At 30.3% G+C, this 22,379-nt stretch overlaps 1 protein-coding gene across 1 annotated transcript in view; it reads right to left on the bottom strand.

The window, feature by feature from the left end:
* Positions 1-22,379, bottom strand: part of LOC107450269 (protein O-mannosyl-transferase Tmtc3) — a 250,346-nt gene that overhangs the window by 2,706 nt on the left and 225,261 nt on the right. Inside the window, exons 17-21 of the mRNA XM_071180106.2 lie at positions 19,679-19,765; positions 18,288-18,361; positions 12,228-12,348; positions 5,990-6,091; positions 1,313-1,396 (exon numbers count right to left, since the gene is read on the bottom strand). Of these exons, the coding sequence (XP_071036207.1) occupies positions 1,313-1,396; positions 5,990-6,091; positions 12,228-12,348; positions 18,288-18,361; positions 19,679-19,765 (468 nt within the window). The remainder of the gene's footprint in view (positions 1-1,312; positions 1,397-5,989; positions 6,092-12,227; positions 12,349-18,287; positions 18,362-19,678; positions 19,766-22,379) is intronic.

Raw genomic sequence — 22,379 nt, 5'->3', positions numbered from 1 at the left:
TTAGGATATTTTTCGTTAAGGAAAATCAATGAATCCATACATTGGCTATGAATCGTTACAATTTATTCCTTCTTGCCTATATGTTTTTCTACCATTCTTGGATTTAAAATATAAAATGTGTTGACGGTTAGAATTAAAAATGATAATTTATAAAATCAAAAAATGCAGCAACGATGTTCGAATTTTACGCAAATGCAAAATGCAATTCTCAGAGTAGTTCAATTTCCTCTCGCATACCAATGTTACTAAAAATATTATTAGTGATATTTTAGTGAAAAGAAAATGAAATAAAATGTAATAATTCAGTTTTTAAATTATAAGAAATACTTTAATCCTATATTTGCATGACAAATTTGATATTGACCTTTTCAGAAACCAATTTAGTATTCACTCAACTCTATAAATAAGAGTAATACGTAGTTAATAAAAAAACTTAATGAACCTCTTTATATTGAAAAATATTTTTTTATGTATTTATTTTCTTGTTTGGTGCAGTTGTTCATAGTATGTCAGATCTGTGTGCTAAAAATAACTCATTCCAACTTTACTACAAATATATTAACATGATTCTTTGTTATAAAAATTTTCCAAATTCATTAACAGTTCTTTTTTTGATTTCTAAAATAAATAAAGAAGTGAAATCCTTTAGCTAAAGTTACATCATTTTATAAAATCTCATTAAAAATAGACATTTACTAATACTTTAATGGAATGGAATACTTTATAATAAAATGAAATACTTTATAATAAAATCTTAAACTAAAACTTGAAACTTTAAAATTCATCTCTGGCATTTTGACTTTTCGATACTTGTTTTATATCATACAAGTAATAAACTAGAGTAAGTTTTCAATAACATGTAAAAATCAGAAGAGTATCATTCTCAAAAAAACATATGTATCTTTTTCGTACATAGCATCCTATACAAACGCAATTCATATTTCCCATCTCATGTAACCCCAACGCAAGACATTGTTAGAAAGTTTTTAGCTTTCTTGTTCCAAAGCAAGGTAGTGGGATGGATTTTTCCGAGACCGAATTGCAAGAAAAATAATCTGTTTCGATATTACTTTCCTTTCCCGTTGTCTATGCCCCTCGAACGTACTATTCAATCCTTTGAAGTCCACTAGCGTTCCAAATAAGGAGGAACTATTACTTCTCTTTCCTTGGCGATGTTATAGAAAACCTTCCAACCATTTGTCGTTCTTGGAGACATTTCTAACGGAGCGGAACACCGAGACATGACCAAAAGAAAGCGAACCATCCATCCGAGTAGCGAGAAAAAGAAGAAGAATCAGGAAAGGAAAATTACCTCTTCGGCGACATCCAGGTCCTTCAGGTGATTGACATTGATATCGGCCAATAGGATGAGGCCATTGATGTGACCTGGGTGATGCTGTGGAAATAAGAATAAAGGAGAAAATGAAAATTCTTGTAGATAGTTTCTTAAGTAAAATTGCTTAATGATACAAAGATACATTTATGAGAAAATAATGGTTCAATGCATTTCTTTTATTAAGTGCACTTTGATCTTATATATATGACTTTGTAACTTAGTTTGTGACTAAAGAAATATCTTTTTAGTTTCTTATTTTATGACTATATGTTAGAATTATTTGTTCAAATTTTCGCCCTTTAACTTTTCACGTTATTTGTAGGAACGTTTTAAATTAACAACATGTTTGTAAACAAACAATTGTTTTAATGTATTTTTAAGCAATTACAGAAAATATGAATACATGAATGTGTATTATAGTTACAGTAAAATAGTTATAGTATGTGTACTATAAAAAATAGTAATGATCTCAGCGATCTTCTATCGATTCAAGATTCAATACTCTATATACACCGAAGAACCATTCCATTATGACCACCCTACATCTATAACAATGGGCTCGCCCAGGTTTTCACGGTTTCTCGCCCAGGAACAATGTTTTCATGGGGCACGTTAGGACCCATAATCCTCATAGGACAATCCCTGACTTCTGTATGCTACTTGAACATAGTTGCAGACCAGGTTCACCCATTCATGGCACCAGTTTTTCCTGCAGGGGATGGTGTTTACCAACAGGAAAATGCACCATGTCGTAAGGGTCGAATAATCATGGATTGGTTCGAGGAACATTCCAGTGACTTTCAAGTCATGTCTTGGCCCCAAATTCACCTGACCTTAATCCAATAGAGTATTTGTGGTCCAACTTGGAAAACCAAATTCCTGCTGCCACGCTACCCCCTCGCAATTTGAGGGAAATGCAGGACCAGTTGGTGAGCGCTTGGTACCAGATACTTCAGACTACCTATCAGCACCTTGTGGAATCAATGACACGGCGGGTGCTAGCTGTTTTGAGGGCTAAAGATGGTCCTACATGTTATTAGCAGGGTGATCATAATGTAATGGCTCTTCGTTGTAATTGGCAGAAACTTTACAGCAGAGTATACATCAGTAAAAATCACAGTAAATCATAATCATTATCGTGTAATCTTACATGCACGCAAAGCAAAATTAATTTCAATGCCCGCATTTAAACTCTATGTTCCGTTTATCATCCCACTTTATGAGTTTTTCAATACAAACTGGATTATTGTAATATAAATCAACTTACACCAACATTGTTTAGATTAAAATGATGTTAAAATCATATTCGACTATATAGTTTGAACTGAATTTAATGCTTGTGATTGATAAATATTCTTGTTTCGTTTGAAACATAAGATAAAGCTCATTAGAGGTTCCATTTTCAAGAAATTTTATTGTCATTTATCCAATAATCTTTTTATTAGGAGATAAAAAATACATAATTATCATAATATTATTATTATTAAATCTCATGTGTTTAAATTGAAAAAAAAAGGGTGAATTTATGTTAAGCCTTTGTACTATTTTATTTTTCGAAAAATAAATCGGAAAGTAGAGGAAAAGTTTATGTTTTTAAAACATTTTAAATAGTCTCCAAAGCGTTAAGAAGAGAATATATAGAGAATAAAAGAAATAAATGCAAATAAAAGATTTTCGGAAAAATGGAATTCGATTTGATGTTTCTTTTTTGTTTTCCTTTTAAATCAGATGAAATTGCTGAAATCATACAATTTGAATTTGAAATGTCAGAAGCATTATGAGTTTTTACTAAACTTTTAAATCTTTGCCCACTTATAAAAGCATTGACTAAAAAAATGGAAACTATGTCACAAATATTAATCAGTTTTATTAACTATAGAAAATAATTGCATTTACAAAGCCTTTTACAATTTCCACGATCGTTGTACTAGAAACTAGAATATATCACATTAAGGTTTAACATTAGTAGAAAAAAATTAAATATGCATTTCGAAACTTTATAAACAATGTTTTCGGAAAATAGAAGCTTTTAAACATCAAAAATTATTCGATTCGAAGTAGGCGTTCATTTGTTTATGTAGTCAACTTCATGTTATAGTGACTAATGGTATGCTTATCTGTATCATCTAATCTGCAGATTGTATATTTAGTGAATACACTAAATCTTGTCTTGTCACGCAAGGAGATAAGGATATGTTATACGTACAAGACAATTTTCGAATGTATGAACTATTGCAGTAGTTTGAAATACGAAATTTTCGAACACGAAAGCAAGGTTTAGTAGCACATGCACGAAACATTATTTAAACATTAATTTACTTTCATTTTAAGGGGGGAGGTTTTTGACACTGGTTCCATGTTATGCTTGATGTTCTGTGATTATTATTTTTTGTGCCTAAATCTTTCTAATATTTAGGGAATAGTTCACAACTTTAAATGCATGTAATATTAAAGTATTTGGATCGCTTTTTTTTCTTAAAGAAAGTTGGATGTTATGCTGTAGGAGTATAACAAATACAGTAAAGATAGGCTATAAATGATTACCAGAAAAACATTTAAGTCAATTCATGGTAAATGTAACATAACATGTATAGCTGATTGAAACAGAAAGGGCTCGTTTAAATCATGAAAATAGAGCCGCGATAGCTCAGGGAATGGAGCATTCGGCTTCCAATGAAGTGAGACGGGTTCGAATCCCGGCTATGGCAGGTCTGCCCGAATCCGCATCCGCCTTGCACCGACCACAGTGCTGACGTGAAATATAATCAATGGTAGACGGATCGTTGGTTAGAGTTCCCTTGCAGTCAGGCTAACCGTGAAGGGTTCTCGTGGTCTTCGTCTCCCAGTAACGCAAATGCGGGTTAGTTCCATCAAAAAGTATTCCTCGAAGGCAAATTTCTCCCAATACTTGCTCCAGGAGTTCCCTTGTCTCTTGGATTGGGTTCGAAATTACAAAGCTACAAAGTTGAACATTAGAAGTCGTGAACCCAAAAATTGGGTCGGCTGTTCACCGACAAGTTATTAAAAAATATCACGAAAATGCATCTAAGTGTTATTTTAATAACATTATTTTTTTTCAACTGACTTTTCAACTTTTATAATAGGTGAACAATTAATGAATTTCAAATCTAATGAAACTAAATTGGAAATTCTCCCCCCAAAAAACAAATCTGCTTAAAAGTATCGCTTAGAATTTAAAAAATTTGACTATTACTTCAGATGCAATGCATCTCTATCACTTATAAAGTGATTTCCAATTGCATTAAATGTTTATTAAAATGTTTTTCTTCAAGGAATTTGGGTGTTACATTTTCCAGAAGCAGGCAACAGAAAGTTCAGAAAACATATTACTCATAAAGTGCTTTCACCAAAATGTCGAAATCAATATATTTAAAGAATTATTGAAGCAGACTATTTGAAATAAATTACTGTATTAACGGGAAATAAAAATGTTTTAATTACAAAATTAACTCACTGCAGCATAAAATACATGCAACCATCTCATAAAATTACGTTATCATGCAATACGTTACAATAAAAAAAGTTTGTTGTCGTTTTACAATTATTATACCGATAATAGGTCGCATTTACTTTTTATTGAGTTATATTTTTACTTTTATCATTAATTTTACTTAAAACAGTGATCAATAAACGTGTGAATTCGAAACAACTCAAAATAAATAAATAAATAAAATTAAAAATAAACATATTCAAAATAACCATTTAAATTTCTGAAGCATTATTAATAAAGCAATTTATAAACCTTTTGCACTATAGATAAATATGGCACAGATGAATTAATCGATTTGGATTAATCAAAAAGTAAATAAAAATTTCCAGAAATTATTTAAAGAAGAAATTATCCAGAAATTGTTTAAAATTATTCCTACGAGAATCAGAAGCAGAACATCTGAAACCATACATGTGTTTACTGAAAACAAAAATGTTTTAGTCGAATAACTTTTAGTTCTGATGTAACACTCAGCTTATCAACAAGAAAAAAAATTAAAGAAAACAGGCTTCGGGTTTTGTGAGAGAAGCGAGTAAGTGAAGTCCTCTATTATTTAATAACGTTATACTTCATTTAACAATAACAAAATATTTTTACAATACATATTTAACTATACCACTTTTAATGGAACTATAATACTTTCATAATTAACTATAGCATTGATATGTATTTACTATTAATTATTCAATACATATATAACTATAGCACTTCATGTAACTCTAGCAAAAGTTATCGCTTGAAAAGAACCAAAGAATCTTTAGCCATTTCAATTATCTAAACCGAATGTGTTTCATCATTTCTAGAAAAGAAAATTAATATAAATATTTAATTAGAGCGAAGAAAGTATGTTCCATCATTCATTTCCCAACGTACATGTATCAAACTTTAATTACCATCCCTCATCAAAGTCATTAGTCCATATTCATTCGAAGTTCACTACAAAAGAATCTTTCTAAGTCGTCAACAGTGGTTCGAACGTTTCAAGCCAGAAAAGAGGAAAATCTTAACATTTTGAGAACTGTTGAAAAGGAAGCGATACAAATGTCAGCAGCTAGTGTGTTTCCGGGGGTTGGAGGGGTTAGCTGCAATAAAAAGGAACAAGAACACAAGAGAAATCGATCTTTTACGAAGCAATTACTCACCCCGAGAAGTTTCTTCAGAAAAGACAAGGCTTCCGTCTGCCTGTGCTGTTCTGACAGTAACAGAGCCAGGTTGAACAGGGCCTCGCGGGAGTCTGGCTTCTTCTGTTAAAAAGAAAATAAGAAGTACTACAGTCTTCTGTGATAGTACCACAAGAGAAACGATCTGGATAACAAGCATCACTTAAACTAAGAATGAGGAATTTTGTTCTGTCGAGCAGGAAGTTTTCCTTTTGTAAATTGCTTATTAATGCAACAAGGAATAGGGGTGATTTGAAATTGTCATTTATTTAGAGAGAATTAAAGTTGCCCTCGACGGAATTTTTCCGGGAGTACTAAGCTCTTGTTTTCACCGCTTATTGAAGAGAAGTATGTAAGAAATTTTTGAAGTGAACTGAGATGAAAGAATGCATAAAATATGAGGTTGGAAGGAATAGTTGCTTTAATGATAAATTTGTGTCTTGAATTATTTTACGAATTTTTGAAAGGGGAATTTGTTTCGTAATTTTCCGAAATTGTTATACTGCTTTAAACTGATTCTAATTTAAATGCCGAATGAAAATAAATGATAATTTTCTACTATTAGATATTTATATTTTACTGATTTTATTAAGAAAATGAAGTTTCAAAGCTATTTAAAATAGCGTCCTGTATTCATATGTGTAAAAAAATTGGTAATAATGTGATAAATCTATCTATCTATATTATATAAAACGCTAATACGTACGTATGTATGTATGTATCAATAAAACCGATGATATTTCTTTTCTCGCGCTGGCAACAGTTTTCATTTTTAATTGATTGGATTCGGTGCGCAAGAGCACGAGAGCCAGAGTGAGCATTATCAGGTTGTTCAATTCAGATTCATGCACTAAAAACATGACAATATTTAATTTAAACTCAATTAGGAATTAATTAATTAATTGAAGTGAGAATGCTTTAAAAGGCCGCTGTTGAATTGATATTTTTCTACTGGGAGCTACCTAAACGTCTAAAAAACGTTTAAGTGTTTGTCTAGAATGCATTGAATTTTTTTTATATTTCGCGTTTATTTATGCATTGAATTTTCACTCTTTAAAATGCAGAATATTAGTGAAGCAATATTTGATAATTTATTTTGCTAATATGTTTCTTATTTAGCTAATGTTTCGATTTTTTCACCATGTACAATCTAAATAGCTAATATACTTTTTTAAAAGCCAATAAGAACATTGATAGAATTCATCTACATAAGTACAATACTATGTCTTTGATGATAAAATACTACGTCTTTGATGATAATATATTATGTCTTTGTGCTAGAACATTGTGTTCATTGGTGAGTGAGCGCAGCGAGCCATGGTTCACGGCGTGAACCACATAGGATTGCGTAGCAATTCTCGGGTGTTGGCGAGCGTTAGCGAGCAGGGGGCGGAGCCTCCTAGTAATTATTATTCCTTATAGCAGTTTAAAGTGTCTTTTTTAAGAAAAAAAAACAACTTAAATCTTGTAAATAATTTAATTAGGAAAAATTAACCTAAAACCATTTACAATTATGATTACATTTTCATGTTTGAGAGTTTATTCACCGTGAGCACGTTATTCCTTCAAAGCTAATGTTTTATTATTTAACTAGGAGGCTCCGCCCCCTGCTCGCTAACGCTCGCCAACCCCCGAGAATTGCTACGCAATCCTATGTGGTTCACGCCGTGAACCATGGCTCGCTGCGCTCGCTCGCCAATGAACACAATGTTCTAGCACAAAGACATAATATATTATCATCAAAGACATAGTATATTATCATCAAAGACATAGTATTTTATCATCAAAGACACAGTATTGTACTTATGTAGAAGAATTCTACCAATGTTCTTATTGGCTTTTAAAAAAGTATATTAGCTGTTTAGATTGTACATGGTGAAAAAATCAAAACATTAGCTAAATAAATTATCAAATATTGCTTCACTAATATTCTGCATTTTAAAGCGTGAAAATTCAATGCATAAATAAACGCGAAATATAAAAAAATTCAATGCATTCAATACAAACACTTAAACGTGTTTTAGACGTTTAGGTAGCTCCCAGTAGAAAAATATCAATTCAACAGCGGCCTTTTAAAGCATTCTCACTTCAATTCCTAATTGAGTTTAAATTAAATATTGTCATGTTTTTAGTGCATGAATCTGAATTGAACAACCTGATAATGCTCACTCTGGTTATTGTTATCTGGTTGCTCACTACGTGCTCTTGCGCGCCGAATCCAATCAATTAAAAATGAAAACTGTTGCCAGCGCGAGAAAAGAAATATCATCGGTTTTATTGATACATACATACATACGTCCGTATTAGCGTTTTATATAATATAGATTAATTATTGATTTTTAACTGCTTTAGAATTTAAAATATAAAATCAAATTTCTTGATAGTAACTATTATTTTTTGTGAATTACAGCGGTTGCTTATTAGAAAGGTTACTATAATTTAAGAGGAAGTTTTTACTAGGACCATTCATAAATAGCTTTTGGTACTTCCTATGGCTGAATATCAAATTTGAGGACAATGTTCTGAACTAAAAAAAATCTAAATCTCATAAGTAATAAATTATACGAAAAGAAAATAGAATTAAAGTAAGTCTATTTTTCACACTTACACTTTTAAAGCTTGCTAGTCTAAAATACTAGTTTAAAAGTATTTTCCCACCAATAAGTTTGTAACTAAATTATCATGTTTGATATTAAGAGTTTATTTACTTATATTCTATATGTTATATTTTTTAATGTATTTCTATAATTTTGAACCAAGTAAATGTGTATTTGAGGCTTTAAATCAAATCAAACATTAAATCAAGTCTTTCTCAAAGATTTAAGTTTGAAAGTCCGTTATGTCATAACTAAATTGCGATTAAAATATCAGTGATTTATAATTGTTTCAATTTGGTTTTAACTAAAGATTTCAACAAAATTATTTTTTTAGAATGCATAAAATTATTCCTTTAAAAATAATCCTTCCATAAAGCAATCCTTCCCTTTCTAAATAAAATAATCCATAAAATAATTCTATTCCTTTCTAAAATATAAAATATCAATTAATACCATTATGTATTGTTTAATACAGAGCATATTTAAATATTTGATTTACTAATGATAAAAAAAATTTCACTCAGTGTTTCTTAGTATTTAATGTAATGGAAATATTTAATTTTTATTGCATTAAACATATTTATTTCCTACTTAATTTGCAATGTATAATCGAAAAATGTAAATAGTGTTTTAGGTAAACTGGAAAAAAAAACGTGTTCGCAAAATTTAATGAAGATGTCTTTTCATAATATTAAAGGCGTTTCATAAAAATCAACACTTAAAACCCCTTTCCACTGACTTCCCAAACAAATCAAGTTACATAAATGTGAGATAGCTTCAAAAATTTTCTCAATTTGTGTATGATCTCATTTATAATTTGAAATTGACTTATTAGTGCTGTAAGAATTAAAATCATCATGAAGCTTATTTAAGCTGTTACTGGAGTCATATTTTAATTAGGTTTCATTCTGAATATTTTTAGTCTCTATTAATTCTCTTTAACTGATATGGGTTCAGCAGTTTCAAGCAAATATTTAGAATGCAAACATTATCTTCATTGCAGTATGTTTACATAGTTAAAAATATTAGTTAAATTGCTCTTATATAAACCAGAAAATCAGTCATTTTAAAACAAGACTTTTTTCATTGTAATTGCAAAAGTATGATTCTTCCTTTGAAACTCGCTTATTCTTGCTGAATATTTATCGTAAGTACTTTATAGAAGTAAATTGACATTTTGGTACTAGAACAGTTGTAAAGATGCTCAGTGAAATGAGTTTTAAAAGATTCTTCTTTCAAAATCCATTTCACCTAGCTCGGAATATTTATTATGATTACTTTCCAGTAGTTAATTACCATTTTTGTATTTGAACTGATTGGAAAGATATTTGTTGTTGTTTCTAGTGTCACTAGTCAATACCAGAGTCTGCTGGCGAAACCAAGTGATTTTAGGGTAGAGGATGCTTTACCAGTTTCTTCAGTGGCGCCATCTATTGCCTAGAATACGACTCGAGCCAAACACATGTCACAGCTCGTTTATATCTCTTATATATCCATTCATTCATTCATAGATCGTAATTATTTTCTGAACCATTGAACAATTTATCTCCAACTCTGTACCCACAGAAGAATAATTTGTTATAGGAATATAGAGGAATTCGTGACCCGACAGATTTAACGTGCTCAAGTCACCATTTACTAAATAGTCTTCAGCCGGCGGAGATCAATCTCATAACCACTTGCTCATGGGCAAAATGACCCACCTACCTCGCTATCCCAGCCTTATAAAGATAAAGTAAAAGCAAAGTAAATAACTTTACTATTTTTGCACATAAATACCACCAAATTACTTATTAATAAAAATTTCAGTTGAGAATTTTAGTATATTCGTTTATAAAGTTGAGGTACAAATTCGAATACAGCTATAAACTTGAATAAAATTTATTTCTACACAGACAAACGTAATTTATTTTGATTATCTATATATTTTCTGATTGTATTTATAAACACTAGTTTTAAAAAACCACAGTTTATACAAACAATCAGTAGTAAACGGGTAATATTTATTCTAAATAGCAATATTTTTTCTTGAAATGAATGAACCCAATAAATTGTAACGATAAGACATACTTATCAATAGAAAAATGTCAAAATATATCTCAAATTGTCGAAAATATTAATTTTGCCGCACACGATATTTGTAAATTTATAAGTAACTCGTAAACTTATCCTAATTAAATATTTCAAAGCACACTCAGAAGAACTAATGGCGTAATTAAGCTAAATGTTCTTCAATTTTCACTATAATGCTATCATTTCACCAAACAAATATTCGAGTTAATTTAGAAAGCGTGCTTAGAAAATCATGCAGTTGAATTTTCAATGGAAAAATTATTCATAATGGGGGTATTAAAACTGGAATGACGCATTCTCGCGTGCGTTGATTATGACATGCAACTAAAAATTATTGAGTTTATTGATATACGTGTCTGGCTTTTGCATGAAAATAAATATATTATTGAAAAATATTTAACTGGTCGTTTTAAAATGAAATAATTTATAAATAGGCATCGGTGCCTGTATTATACGTTTAATTGAAACTTAATTTCCAATTCAGTTACTCTTCAATTAATTACATTTCTTAACAAAATAAATGATTTTGTTAATTAGAAAAGGGAAACTTAATAACGATTCCATTCAGTTTTAGCATAAGTGAGCCAAAATACTTGTTTTTTTCTATAACTTTAATTTGTTACTTGATCATTTTTAGAAAGAATTCATCAATATTTTATGTTTATAAATTTAATATGATCACACACCGACTTGAAATTATAAATGAAATGTGTTTCACTTTTGAATGGAATTACATAAATATACATTAATTTTACGAATGTGCCATTGGCATACTGGAACTTTCATCCGAATATCTGAAGTCAAACAAATTGGTGAATAATTATCTTTTTACTTTAATTAAAACTTTGTAAAAAATAAACTAAAGTTAAAGATTAAACAACGAGAACTACGGTTACTTACATACAATTAAAGAGTGTGTAAAGGACACCATTATTTAATCAGTGGTTCATTAAATTACATAATATTTACTACTGGGCAACAAGGCCTCTAGGGGTTTTCTTTCCTTAGATAAATGTAACAAAGATAGATAAAGATCTATCTCTAGATAATCTTTAGATCAAGATTTTAAAGTAACCCTGTGACGTAATTTACAATAGTATCTTTACTTTAAATGGGTCCGCCCTATAAATCGGGTGTGACGTTTGGTGTGGCAGAAGTCATATTCTTGGCCATGGATGCCGCCTCTGAAAAACAAAAAACGCAAACTCTGCCTTAAATTTGCTCGGTTTCATCAAGCAGGCTTAGAACCAACCAATCAACCAACCAAAGAACCAACTTTAAATGCATTATAATGTTCTTAAGTTTTGAAACTATTATGACACAAATTTAACTTCAATAAAAACGATAAAAAACATGCTTTAAAATCTAATAAAATGTAAAAAAGCACTACAAATTGGTATTTTAAATTTTTTATTAGAAATATTTAAATCTTGTATACTTATAAATTTTCGATAATGTAATAACTAAAAGCTAAGAAATTGTATTTTTTTTTAAAATTTATAACATTTATGCAGAAGATTTATACGCAGAAAAAAAAGGAACGCACTTACTTTTAAAGCTTTTCTGAAGCATCTTTCTGCACTAATAAAATCTTTACTTTCTAATGCCATAAGACCTAATCGCATGTAAACTCTGTCTGTCTCTTTTCCTTGATCAACAATTCTCTCTAATCTGTAAAATAAAAGTAAATAAAGTCATGATGATGAAAGTATTTTCAGAATAATAAAACTTTCTGTATAAAATGTGATGCGATTTCTTAGAAAAAGGAACATTTATTTTTCTGAAACAAAATAAAATTTTAAGAGTAACCTAGACATTAAGAAAAGTGTTTAACCCCTGTAAAAAATCATACCAAAATATTACTGCTATGCATTGATTTCTTTTATGCAGAAAATTATGTCTTAATAGTGAAGATAGTTTTGATGCAAAGAAACCTGTTACTTGAAGTTAGAAAAAAAAATTTAACCAAATCAATAAAACTGACATTTGCATTTGCAACTACACTATTGTTTGTAAAACTTGCAACACCATGAAAGAATTATCATAAATTAATGAAACTACAGATAGAGGTACAAGAAAGAACGTCAGAAATCAGTATTTGAGCCCTCTCATCGATGAGAACCTGTACACGTTGTGGCTATGAATCTTACAGGTTATGAATATAATCCTAGAGAAAGGCATTTCAAATGATTTCGAGTGAGCCGCCGAGCAAGGAAATCCCAGATTCGCTCAATGGGTGACATATAAGGGGAATAAACAGGCCGTGGAAAAAAGTGAAACCTGTTTAGTAAAGAAGGCTTGTGCAGTGTTAGAAACATGTGCAAGGGTATTATCCTGCTGAAATATAGCCCCCGTTATACATCAGAGAATGGGGAAGATTATGCTTTCAAAGTTTTTCTTATGTAGCGATCACTGTTGAGGTTGTTACATAAGGATAGTCATTTACAATTATACTCATTCACTCTTCATACCATGATGCAAGGCGCGTGCGGTATGAAGCCATTCTATATCGCTTGACGCGTACTCGTATGATGGACATGAACTGTGTTGCTAGTTCTATTGAAGTCGGAGGTGCCTTGTTATTGAAGAATCCTGCGTAAAGAACTCTTGAACGCACTTGATGTTGTAGAATACGGTGACAGACAGTAAAGCTAGACAACGAAACACCCATAACCGTGCTTCAACTTTGTGCTAACGAACGAGAGAACACTGTACAGTTTATCACAGCGATGGGGATTTGATGTCTGTTATCCCTTGCTGTTGTGCTATTGAGTGCACCACTGTCAGGTTTTTGCCTTGTTTTGTTTCTCCTGTGCCCATTTCTTCCAACTCCATTTCTCTGTTGCTGCATTACACAGCGTACGAGATGCGATTTCTCGATACGAAAATCCACCCTCTTGCATGCCGACGATGCCTCCTCGCACGAACTTGTTGATATGGTCCTCTTCGCTTTTGACGAAGCAACGTTACCGCTAATTAAGCATTTACCAGAGACAGAAGACGATAAAATGATTTCAACGCTTTTCCCTTACATGCAGGAGACAGACCAGTTCTTGTTCCCCGCATGCGCAATCACTTAGTAATTCTAATCATTTTCATGCCTTGCCTCACTTTACAATGTAAGTTTGATTCAATTGTGGTGTTGCAATTTCCACTAACATAGTGTATTAAATTCAGGACGTACCTTAATATATCATATATAAAACAAATTTAGAAATTTGGAAAATAAAATTGTTCTTAAAATACTCAATTTAGAGAATTATATAAGCGAATATAGATTTATTTGGAAAAATATTTATTTGGAATATAGATTTATCTATAGATTTATTAGCATTTTTTGCGTAAATTGTACAAGACTATAATTTGATAACATATATCGCAGAGTAAACAAGCATTATTTAGTTCCTTAAAGTGTAATTTAGTGAATGCATGGTATAACTAAACTATCAAAATTGAATGACGTATTGCAAATTAAGCCTTATACGTAACGATCGCAAATTCCACATTCCTAATCAAATGACCATAAATCATATTCGCAATAAGCATGAAGCGCGACATGCTTGACCCAAGAAATAAAACACAAATCAATGCATCATTATTTTTAAATTATAAAACATATTAGAAATAACAAAAGTATATTTCTGGAAAATTTAATAAAAATAGGAAAAATATCGCGCCATATCAAGGTTATTATATGGGCATATACAAGTTAATTTACAAACAATGGAACTCCGAACTTAAACAGGAATGCGATTAATTATCACCAAATTTTAAAATCAGTCCACATTTTTCTCCTCTCATTCAATAAAAGACGCCAAGGCTCAATCAAATTCCAGCTTAAATTAAAGATTCCAAGACCACATTTCCTATAATCGCATCTCACCGTCCTTTCTGTCTATCGCCAACTGCACCGGCCAAGTGTGCCACTTTAGCTTATTAGCTGTTTCAATATTAGCAAAAGCCAAGAATTAGGTTGTTACGAGTCAATTAGAGAGTCAGTGTAGTCTTAACTTAATCAGATTTTCAAGGAATAATTTAGCTGACGCGTCTACCTTCAGAAAAGAAATATCTCTTTAATGACAGTGATTCAATTAATTCACCCTACACAACGAAATAATTCATTTAATTTCTCTGGAGAGTTTAAACATGTGTGTTCTGATGTTGAAATGAAATTAAAGTTTCGTGTTTGACAATTTACAATAATATTTACTTCTTTTTTAATCTATTTAATAAGGAAAAAACTTGAAAGGCTTGTTTAAATTAATTTTTTGAGTTTTTCATAACCGTAATATTTGCTGTTCGATAGCTTCATATTTTCAGTTAAGACACATATTTAAGAAATAAGCAAATATTAATAATATGTGTGTCAATCTCATTTGAAATTTTAATCTTCAATTTTCAAATTATATTAGTCTAGTTATTTGGATCGATTTAAGAATTCAATTATATTTAACCATTGGCATGTTTTCTCCAAAGGGTTATCCTTCTCTCTATATTAAATAACCGTAACTGCCGCAAACGACGCATCTGTTGTGGATGTTTAATTCAATGATACATTTTGTTTTGCATCACAAATTTATAAGATTTAGAAGCTTGAAATTATGAAGGTGTGTAGAAAAATATGCAAAATTAACATTCAGTAATTAGTTCAAGGATTATAAACTGTTAAACTTGCTGAGATAAATTACCCATAATGCAGGCCGCAGCTTTATTGCCTTAAATATTGACTATTCATCCATTGTTGTAAAACTATTTTTACCTTATGATATCTTTATTTATTTTATAAACTTTTGATCGAATTTATGAATTGATGTCAATTAAATAATAATAAAGAGAGAAAGAGAAAGAAGGAAATTATATATTGCCAGATATAACTCTTAACATTTGCAGTGAAATTTGTTAAAAACATACGGAAACTTAGAGCGATGAAAACCGTTCTCGATATGAATTGTTCGAAGTCTCGTCTCGTAAACGAGTAAAATTGCTTCTTATTTATTTCTTCTTATCAACCTCCAAAAGCTGTATTTCTTGGGTAAATTTGTTCCGTACATAATTGATTGCTTATCAAATCTAAGAAAACTTTTATTTTATTACGATTAATGTATTAACAAAACGTTCTTGCATAATGCTACAAAATTTGTATATTTCGAAAATAAAATGCTCTGTGTTTTTAGAACCTATTGACGTTTAAGGGTAAAATATTGTGATGAAAAGTAATTACGGGGGGGTTAACAAGCGGAGCCTTCTAGTTGTTTATGTAACAATTCCATTTTTTGAAGTGGCTATTCACTAAATTTCTTATATATAATTCATTTCATATATATTTTTGGATGAATAGATTTTTCAGCTAGTAAAAGTTCAATTACTACTTATAAATGTAGTTACTAAACATAATTGAAATCGTATTGAACTAGAATCAACACCTTTTAGAATTTTGAAAGCGTTTAGAACCATAATATTGCTCAAATTTGCTAATACATATTATTTTACTTCATAAATTTGATTATGACAACAGATTTAACTTGAGCAAACAAAATTGTTCAATTTTAAACCTTTATAAGGTAGCCTCTTTAAGGTTTAACACTGAATAGATTTTACAGCAACTGTATTGTTTTGCACTCATTAAAAAATTTAGCATATCTGTTCCACAACAACAGGAATAATTTAGTTCAAAAGAGCGATCTAAATATAATTTACCTAACCAACTGAACCAACATCACACATCTTTAAAAGATGTTTTTTCCTCTGTTGACTTATTAACACAATGTAAAATCTTCCTCAATCTTTCTTAGTTTCACAGAAATATCTATAAAACTTCTGCATTTTCCAGCAACTCTTATTTGACAACATATTTTCTTGTTTAACAACATATTCAAATTTCATTGAGATTGACATATTTTCGAGAGAGTTATCGTTATTTTGTAATTTTCCCCTAGTTTATGATAAATAGTGTATTTCACTTCTTAAACTTGACTATATGACAAAGAGATCAGCTTGAGCAAACAAATTGTTCAATTTTACACCTAAATAAGGTAGCAATTTTGTGGCTTAACTCTGAAAAGATTCTATTTAAACTGCATTGTTCCTTATTCATGAAGAAAATACACCTTATCTGTTCCACAACAACAAGAATAAAAGATTATTTTCAAAAACTAATTATTTAGTTCAATTCATTGATCCAAATATAATTTAACTAACCAACTAAACCAACACAACACGTCTTTCAAAGACACTTTTTTCCTTTGTTTATTTCTTTACACAGGATAAAGTTTTCATCAATATTTCATTAGACCCTGAAAGACGAGAAGTATAAATATTGCCTAAGGAACTTCATTAAGCTTTCGAGCGCTTAAAAATGAATTAAACGGTGGTAATTAATTTATTCAAAAGAGAAGATGCAGACAAGTTAGAGAGTGTAGATTTATGATGAAATTAATTTTTCAGTGATGATAATTCTTCAATTTAATGAGGGACTGCCTAGGTAAGAATTAAGATGATAAAGAATGCCTTTATAAATTGGTTTAAATTGAGTTTATTATAACGACAGCGCTTTTGCATTACAGCATTTTTACTTGTCATCATACAGTCTGTGTTTCATTGACCTATTTCTATAAATCGATATTCTCAAGTGATTCCTATTCGACCGATGATTTTTCGGGAATTTAAGTGTAAAGTTTGCTATAAAAACATTAAAAGTTCAAAAGCGTTAGCTGTTCATCGTTTTATCTCTATTTTGATTTCATAATAAACCGCATAAACACTTAGTATCATTAATTTTAGACTCATTATCCTGAAAAAAAATTAAAGCGTATCAGTTTTATGAATTTGTTGACTGTGATTCGATATGATTATTGTACACTGCATGCATTCTATATTGAATATTTTTTTCTTTAACCATATGAAGCATCATCGTGAAATAATGACGGATGCGACTAATAACCTTGCCTTACATAAATTAACGATTGCAACTACTATTACGTCTTCAATTTAAATCATGGATTGAAATCGTTTGTAAAAAAATATGTTTCACTTTCACATAAATTTCATATTTAAAAAAGAAAAATATAAATGCTGATCTATAATATTCATTTTCTTTAATAGCTAATGAGAAAAAATTATAAACTATGTTAGTTTTGTAAACATCGCTTTACAGTTTTCTCCGCAAAAGCCATCTGTTGACGGATGTAAGAGACAATCAAAACGCTGTGAGAATAAATATTTAGTCTTTTAAGCAAAACATTGCAAACCCAGAATTACCCTCTACTTCCTTTTTTCTTTGAATTTACAAATCGCTTATTATTTTTGGGACACCTGCTATTATGCAGTATGAAAATATATTAAAAAGTTCGATGCAAAAGGAGCAGATTTTATATCATTCACTAGGAATTTAAAAATAGCTATAAAATTTCGTAAAATAAGTTTAAGTCCATCCGCAATTGCGTAGTTAAAAATAGACCACAATTCGTATATTAGACCCTTAATCAAACCCACAGATACTGATCATTAGATTTCACACGATAGAGGTTAAATAAAAATGCATGCAATTATATAAAATTAAATATTAATATACTTTATTAAGCATTTATTTTGTTTTAATTTAATACACTTACCTGTCTCTAGCTAAATTTTTGTGACTGGACATTCCAGATTCATGAATAAGAACTGCAGAAAACTCCAAAGATTTCTAAAAATAATAACGTTTCTTGTTATGTTTGACCTAAATATTATATAATAAGAGGTGCGACAATTAAATAACTGGACTGATGCTCCCAAAGAACTGCGCATGCGTCTTACGTGAGTGACCAATAGCTTTGTAGTGAGAAGTCTTCTCTTTCGAATATGCTTCACTTGTGTCTGTAAACAATTCGATCTGATCGTTTATGTAAGAAGAGCAGATTTGTCATGACGGAGAAATGATAAGCTTAATATTTAAACAATGAATCATCGTAAATTTCCTATGAAGGTATTACTTTAACATTGCAAAGGTGAATCGCCAGCTTTTTAGTAGCTTAAACGTTTCAGAGATGGCCGAGAAAATTGTGGAAATAATCCAAGCTCAGGCCGCAATTAGTACCCATCCCAAAGTTGGACCATCAACATTATTCACCAGACCTTACACCATACACCATCTATCGATTACCAACGGTGAAATCTGCTTAAAATGGAACAATATTTCAGCCCGTTAACGTTGTAAAAGAAAAAGCGCTATCGTTTGGAAGAAGCTCACAGAAAAGACTTCAGGTACAGTTTCAAACAGTGTAACATTTGCATGGAACATAGTAGGGATAAAGAGGAGGTGTATATTGAAAGTGATAATCATGAAAAAAAAATATATTCAAAATATATTATTTTACAGCTACAATATCGTTATTTTATAGCCACACCTCGTTTATGACAAAAAGAAGCAATTACTTTCGTTTTTAAATGCTTTTAGAAAATAATCACTTTCTTCATGTTGTAAAATTTTAGAATATTGCTTTAAGACAGTTGATCAATAAAAAAAGTTTGTTTATAGTTTTTACAGTGATGCCAAATACTTCAGATGCGCTGTTTTCGAATCACTATTTACATTGCCAATTGATGGGGAGAAAACGTGTCCGAAGATATTTATTTCACAAATGTGTCATAAGGAAATGTAAAAAATCATAAATTCCATTAAATTATTTAAGAAACAAAAATATAAATACTGATTTATAATATTCATGAATATTTTTTTTAATAATATGGATGCATTCCATTGGCGTTCTTAATTTAACTATATTTCAAAAAATTACATCGTTTACAAATTGTACTTATCATGTAGAATAATTTTAATTAAGGCTCTTATACTATCAGAGCTGACCTATCAAGCAATATTGGAGCAAACAAGTTCGGAAGTTAACGTTATGTTAGTATTAGTTATGTTATGTGCTTATGTTAGCTCTTTGCTCCAAAAATAGATGATAAGTCGGCCTGTCTGATTCAGGGGTTCTAATTTTAATAAGTTCAAAATATGACGTACCTCATGGTCAGGCTCGATGTATAAGGCTTTGTTAAACAATTCTAAAGCTTCTACATTTCTTCCTTGATCCATTAATACAATACCAAGCTGCAAATAAACAATATTTTTCTATATGATTACAGAATAAATTTATATACACTTAAAGGTTTGTAGAATTGACCGTTAATTCCCTCTCTTTGAGAAAAAGTCCCGTGCCCGTACTTGAAACAAATTTCAAACTAGGTAGATTTGAATAATAAATTAAATTTTCCAGTTCTCTTTATTTGAGTAAGAGGCAGGGCGGAAAAATACCTCCTGTGAAAAAGTATCGCCACTGTGGGAAGCTGCAATTTGCTGTTAAGTTCATACCATTATTAGATCGACTTCAAAATGCCACTATCAAGGTAATACTGGAATCAATAGAGGTGGTGCAGACACCATTGGTATTTTGTTCCTGCATCAGCTTCAATAATACTGGTAATTTAAAACCCTGCATAAAAACACGCCATAAATTTTTTAAACCTGTATGGCACTACACTGGAAATTTTGATACCGATTTTCAAATGTACAGTAAGTTTTGAAACAATGCACATCGATCACTACATAAACTTCTTAATTCGATCGCTGATTTATACCCTTTTCCATGTTTGTTAGAGCACCTGACTACGATCACCAAAGACTGAAACTCGATCCCCTGCCGGTGGCAAGAATCAACTCACTCATTCCACATTAAGCAGCACAACCAAGGAACATGCAACTCTCTTATTCTTCAACAGATGGCGGAACTATAGTATTTTGCCTTATTTACGGTTAGTTTCGCTTCGTCTTATTTCAAATAATGCTAAGGCGCGAAATGAAGATAATGTCGATGAGCACAATGTTAATTTACAGTGAGTGAGCATATGATTTAAGAAAAAAATGAGAATAGACTTGTATTTTGATGAGCATGATAACTTTACGGGTGTAATTTTATTTTACGATCAGTCACTAGAGCATTTTTTGACGGTCTGAAACCGTATTCTGGTGGGGAAATTCTTTAGAGTGTACTGACATAAATAAGAAAAATATTTTTTTTCTTTTATTTAAACAGAAAATAATACTTTTTGTTTAATTTTTTTATGAATAAAACAAGTAGTTATCAAATTTTGAGTAACAGTTTTAACATGGCATATACTTATTAAACTTTGCTTATATAAGCACGACATATCTTCTAATTTTTATTCAAACGAAAAAATAAATGAACTTTTTAATAATGACAAGAAAGCTAGACGAAATAACTGAAGAGCAAGTAATGCAACAAAAACAGACATGTATGTTTTTGTGGCTTTATTTGCCTTTTATTCACGTTGTCTAGCCTAACTTTCGTTCGAAGCACCAAGTACATTTTAGTAATGACTTCCTAAAATACTTTATTTAAATAGTAAAGTTTCTGAAATTCATTATTAAAAACCATATTGCCTTTAAAATATTAAAAACAGAAATTTTCTTTGATGCAGAGTTTTACTAAGTCTTATTTAAAATGAATGTTTTCTTCGTTTACCTTAAGAAACTATCATATTTTTAGAATGCTCTCAAGATAGCATTAGATATATTGAAACGTTCGAAATCAGAGATTCTGAACATTGTATGATTTCCATATCTGTATTGGTTGCCATGGTAATCATAAGTCGAACGTGCTGTGAAAGAAAAATATCGCATTCTTTAAAAAGGCTCTTATGCTGACTCAAATATTACATTGGTAATATATTGACTCAAAATGTCAGCTGTATACTCGTAGAAATGACGATTCGGGTTTTAATGTTTTTAATAATATATATTTATTTATTATATAGAAGTCAATCTCCTTGCATGCCATAATGCTGTGCAAGAAGTTAAGACAGACTCAACATTGGTAATATATTGGCTCAAAATGTCAGCTGTATACTAGTAAAAATGTCGATTCGGATTTTAATGTTTTTAATAATATATGTTTAGTTATTACTAGCCGCCTAAGGCGGCCAGCTGTCCGCCACGCTAAAGGTTTTCACAAATAAAGATTTTTAAAACATAGCAGAAAATCTGAAGATTAGTGGACAATTAAAGTGTTCCTGTCCTGCAATTTTGTCTTAAATTCCTATTTTATATATTATATAGCTACAACGCTTAAGAAAAAAAAAACTAAAATGCTAAATACATAAAAAGAACACGAAAACGAATTAATTTTTTATGGTATCAATTCTTATTTCTATACAATTTTTTATGGTATCAATTTCTATTTCTATACCGCTACAAAAATTATCGTCTTCGCTTAAGAAAAAAAAATAGAGCGTGGAAAGAAGAAGAAAAACTTATTATAACAATTATGAACAGCGACAAATATATCAAAGCGAAGCGTTCTATTTACTTATCAAATATGTTGCCACATTTTTAATACAAAAGTTAAACTTTTCTCCACTTTGATAATTGTAAACTAATGCGAACCTTACAATTAAATTATTAATTCCTTCATATATTATTGGTTTAAGTTGACGAAAATTAATATTTCAATTGTAAGGTTCGCATTAGCATACATTTATAAGAGTGGAGAAAAGTATATGCATTTTTTAATAGTTTTTTGAGTATGGCTCTTTGAAGACGAAAAAGCATAGATTTTCTTACAAAATGACTGATAACTAAAAAACTAATCCAAATTTTTGAAAAAGAAAAAAAAATACTTCTTCGTTATGTCAAAACACAATTATAT

The sequence above is a fragment of the Parasteatoda tepidariorum genome, chromosome 1 (genome assembly GCF_982258835.1).
Source record: "Parasteatoda tepidariorum strain Cologne lab strain chromosome 1, Ptep-v5.0, whole genome shotgun sequence".
Taxonomy (NCBI): Eukaryota; Metazoa; Arthropoda; class Arachnida; order Araneae; family Theridiidae; genus Parasteatoda; species Parasteatoda tepidariorum.
The sequence above is the reverse complement of the archived record's forward strand: the minus strand, read 5'-3'. Positions and strand labels throughout refer to the sequence as shown.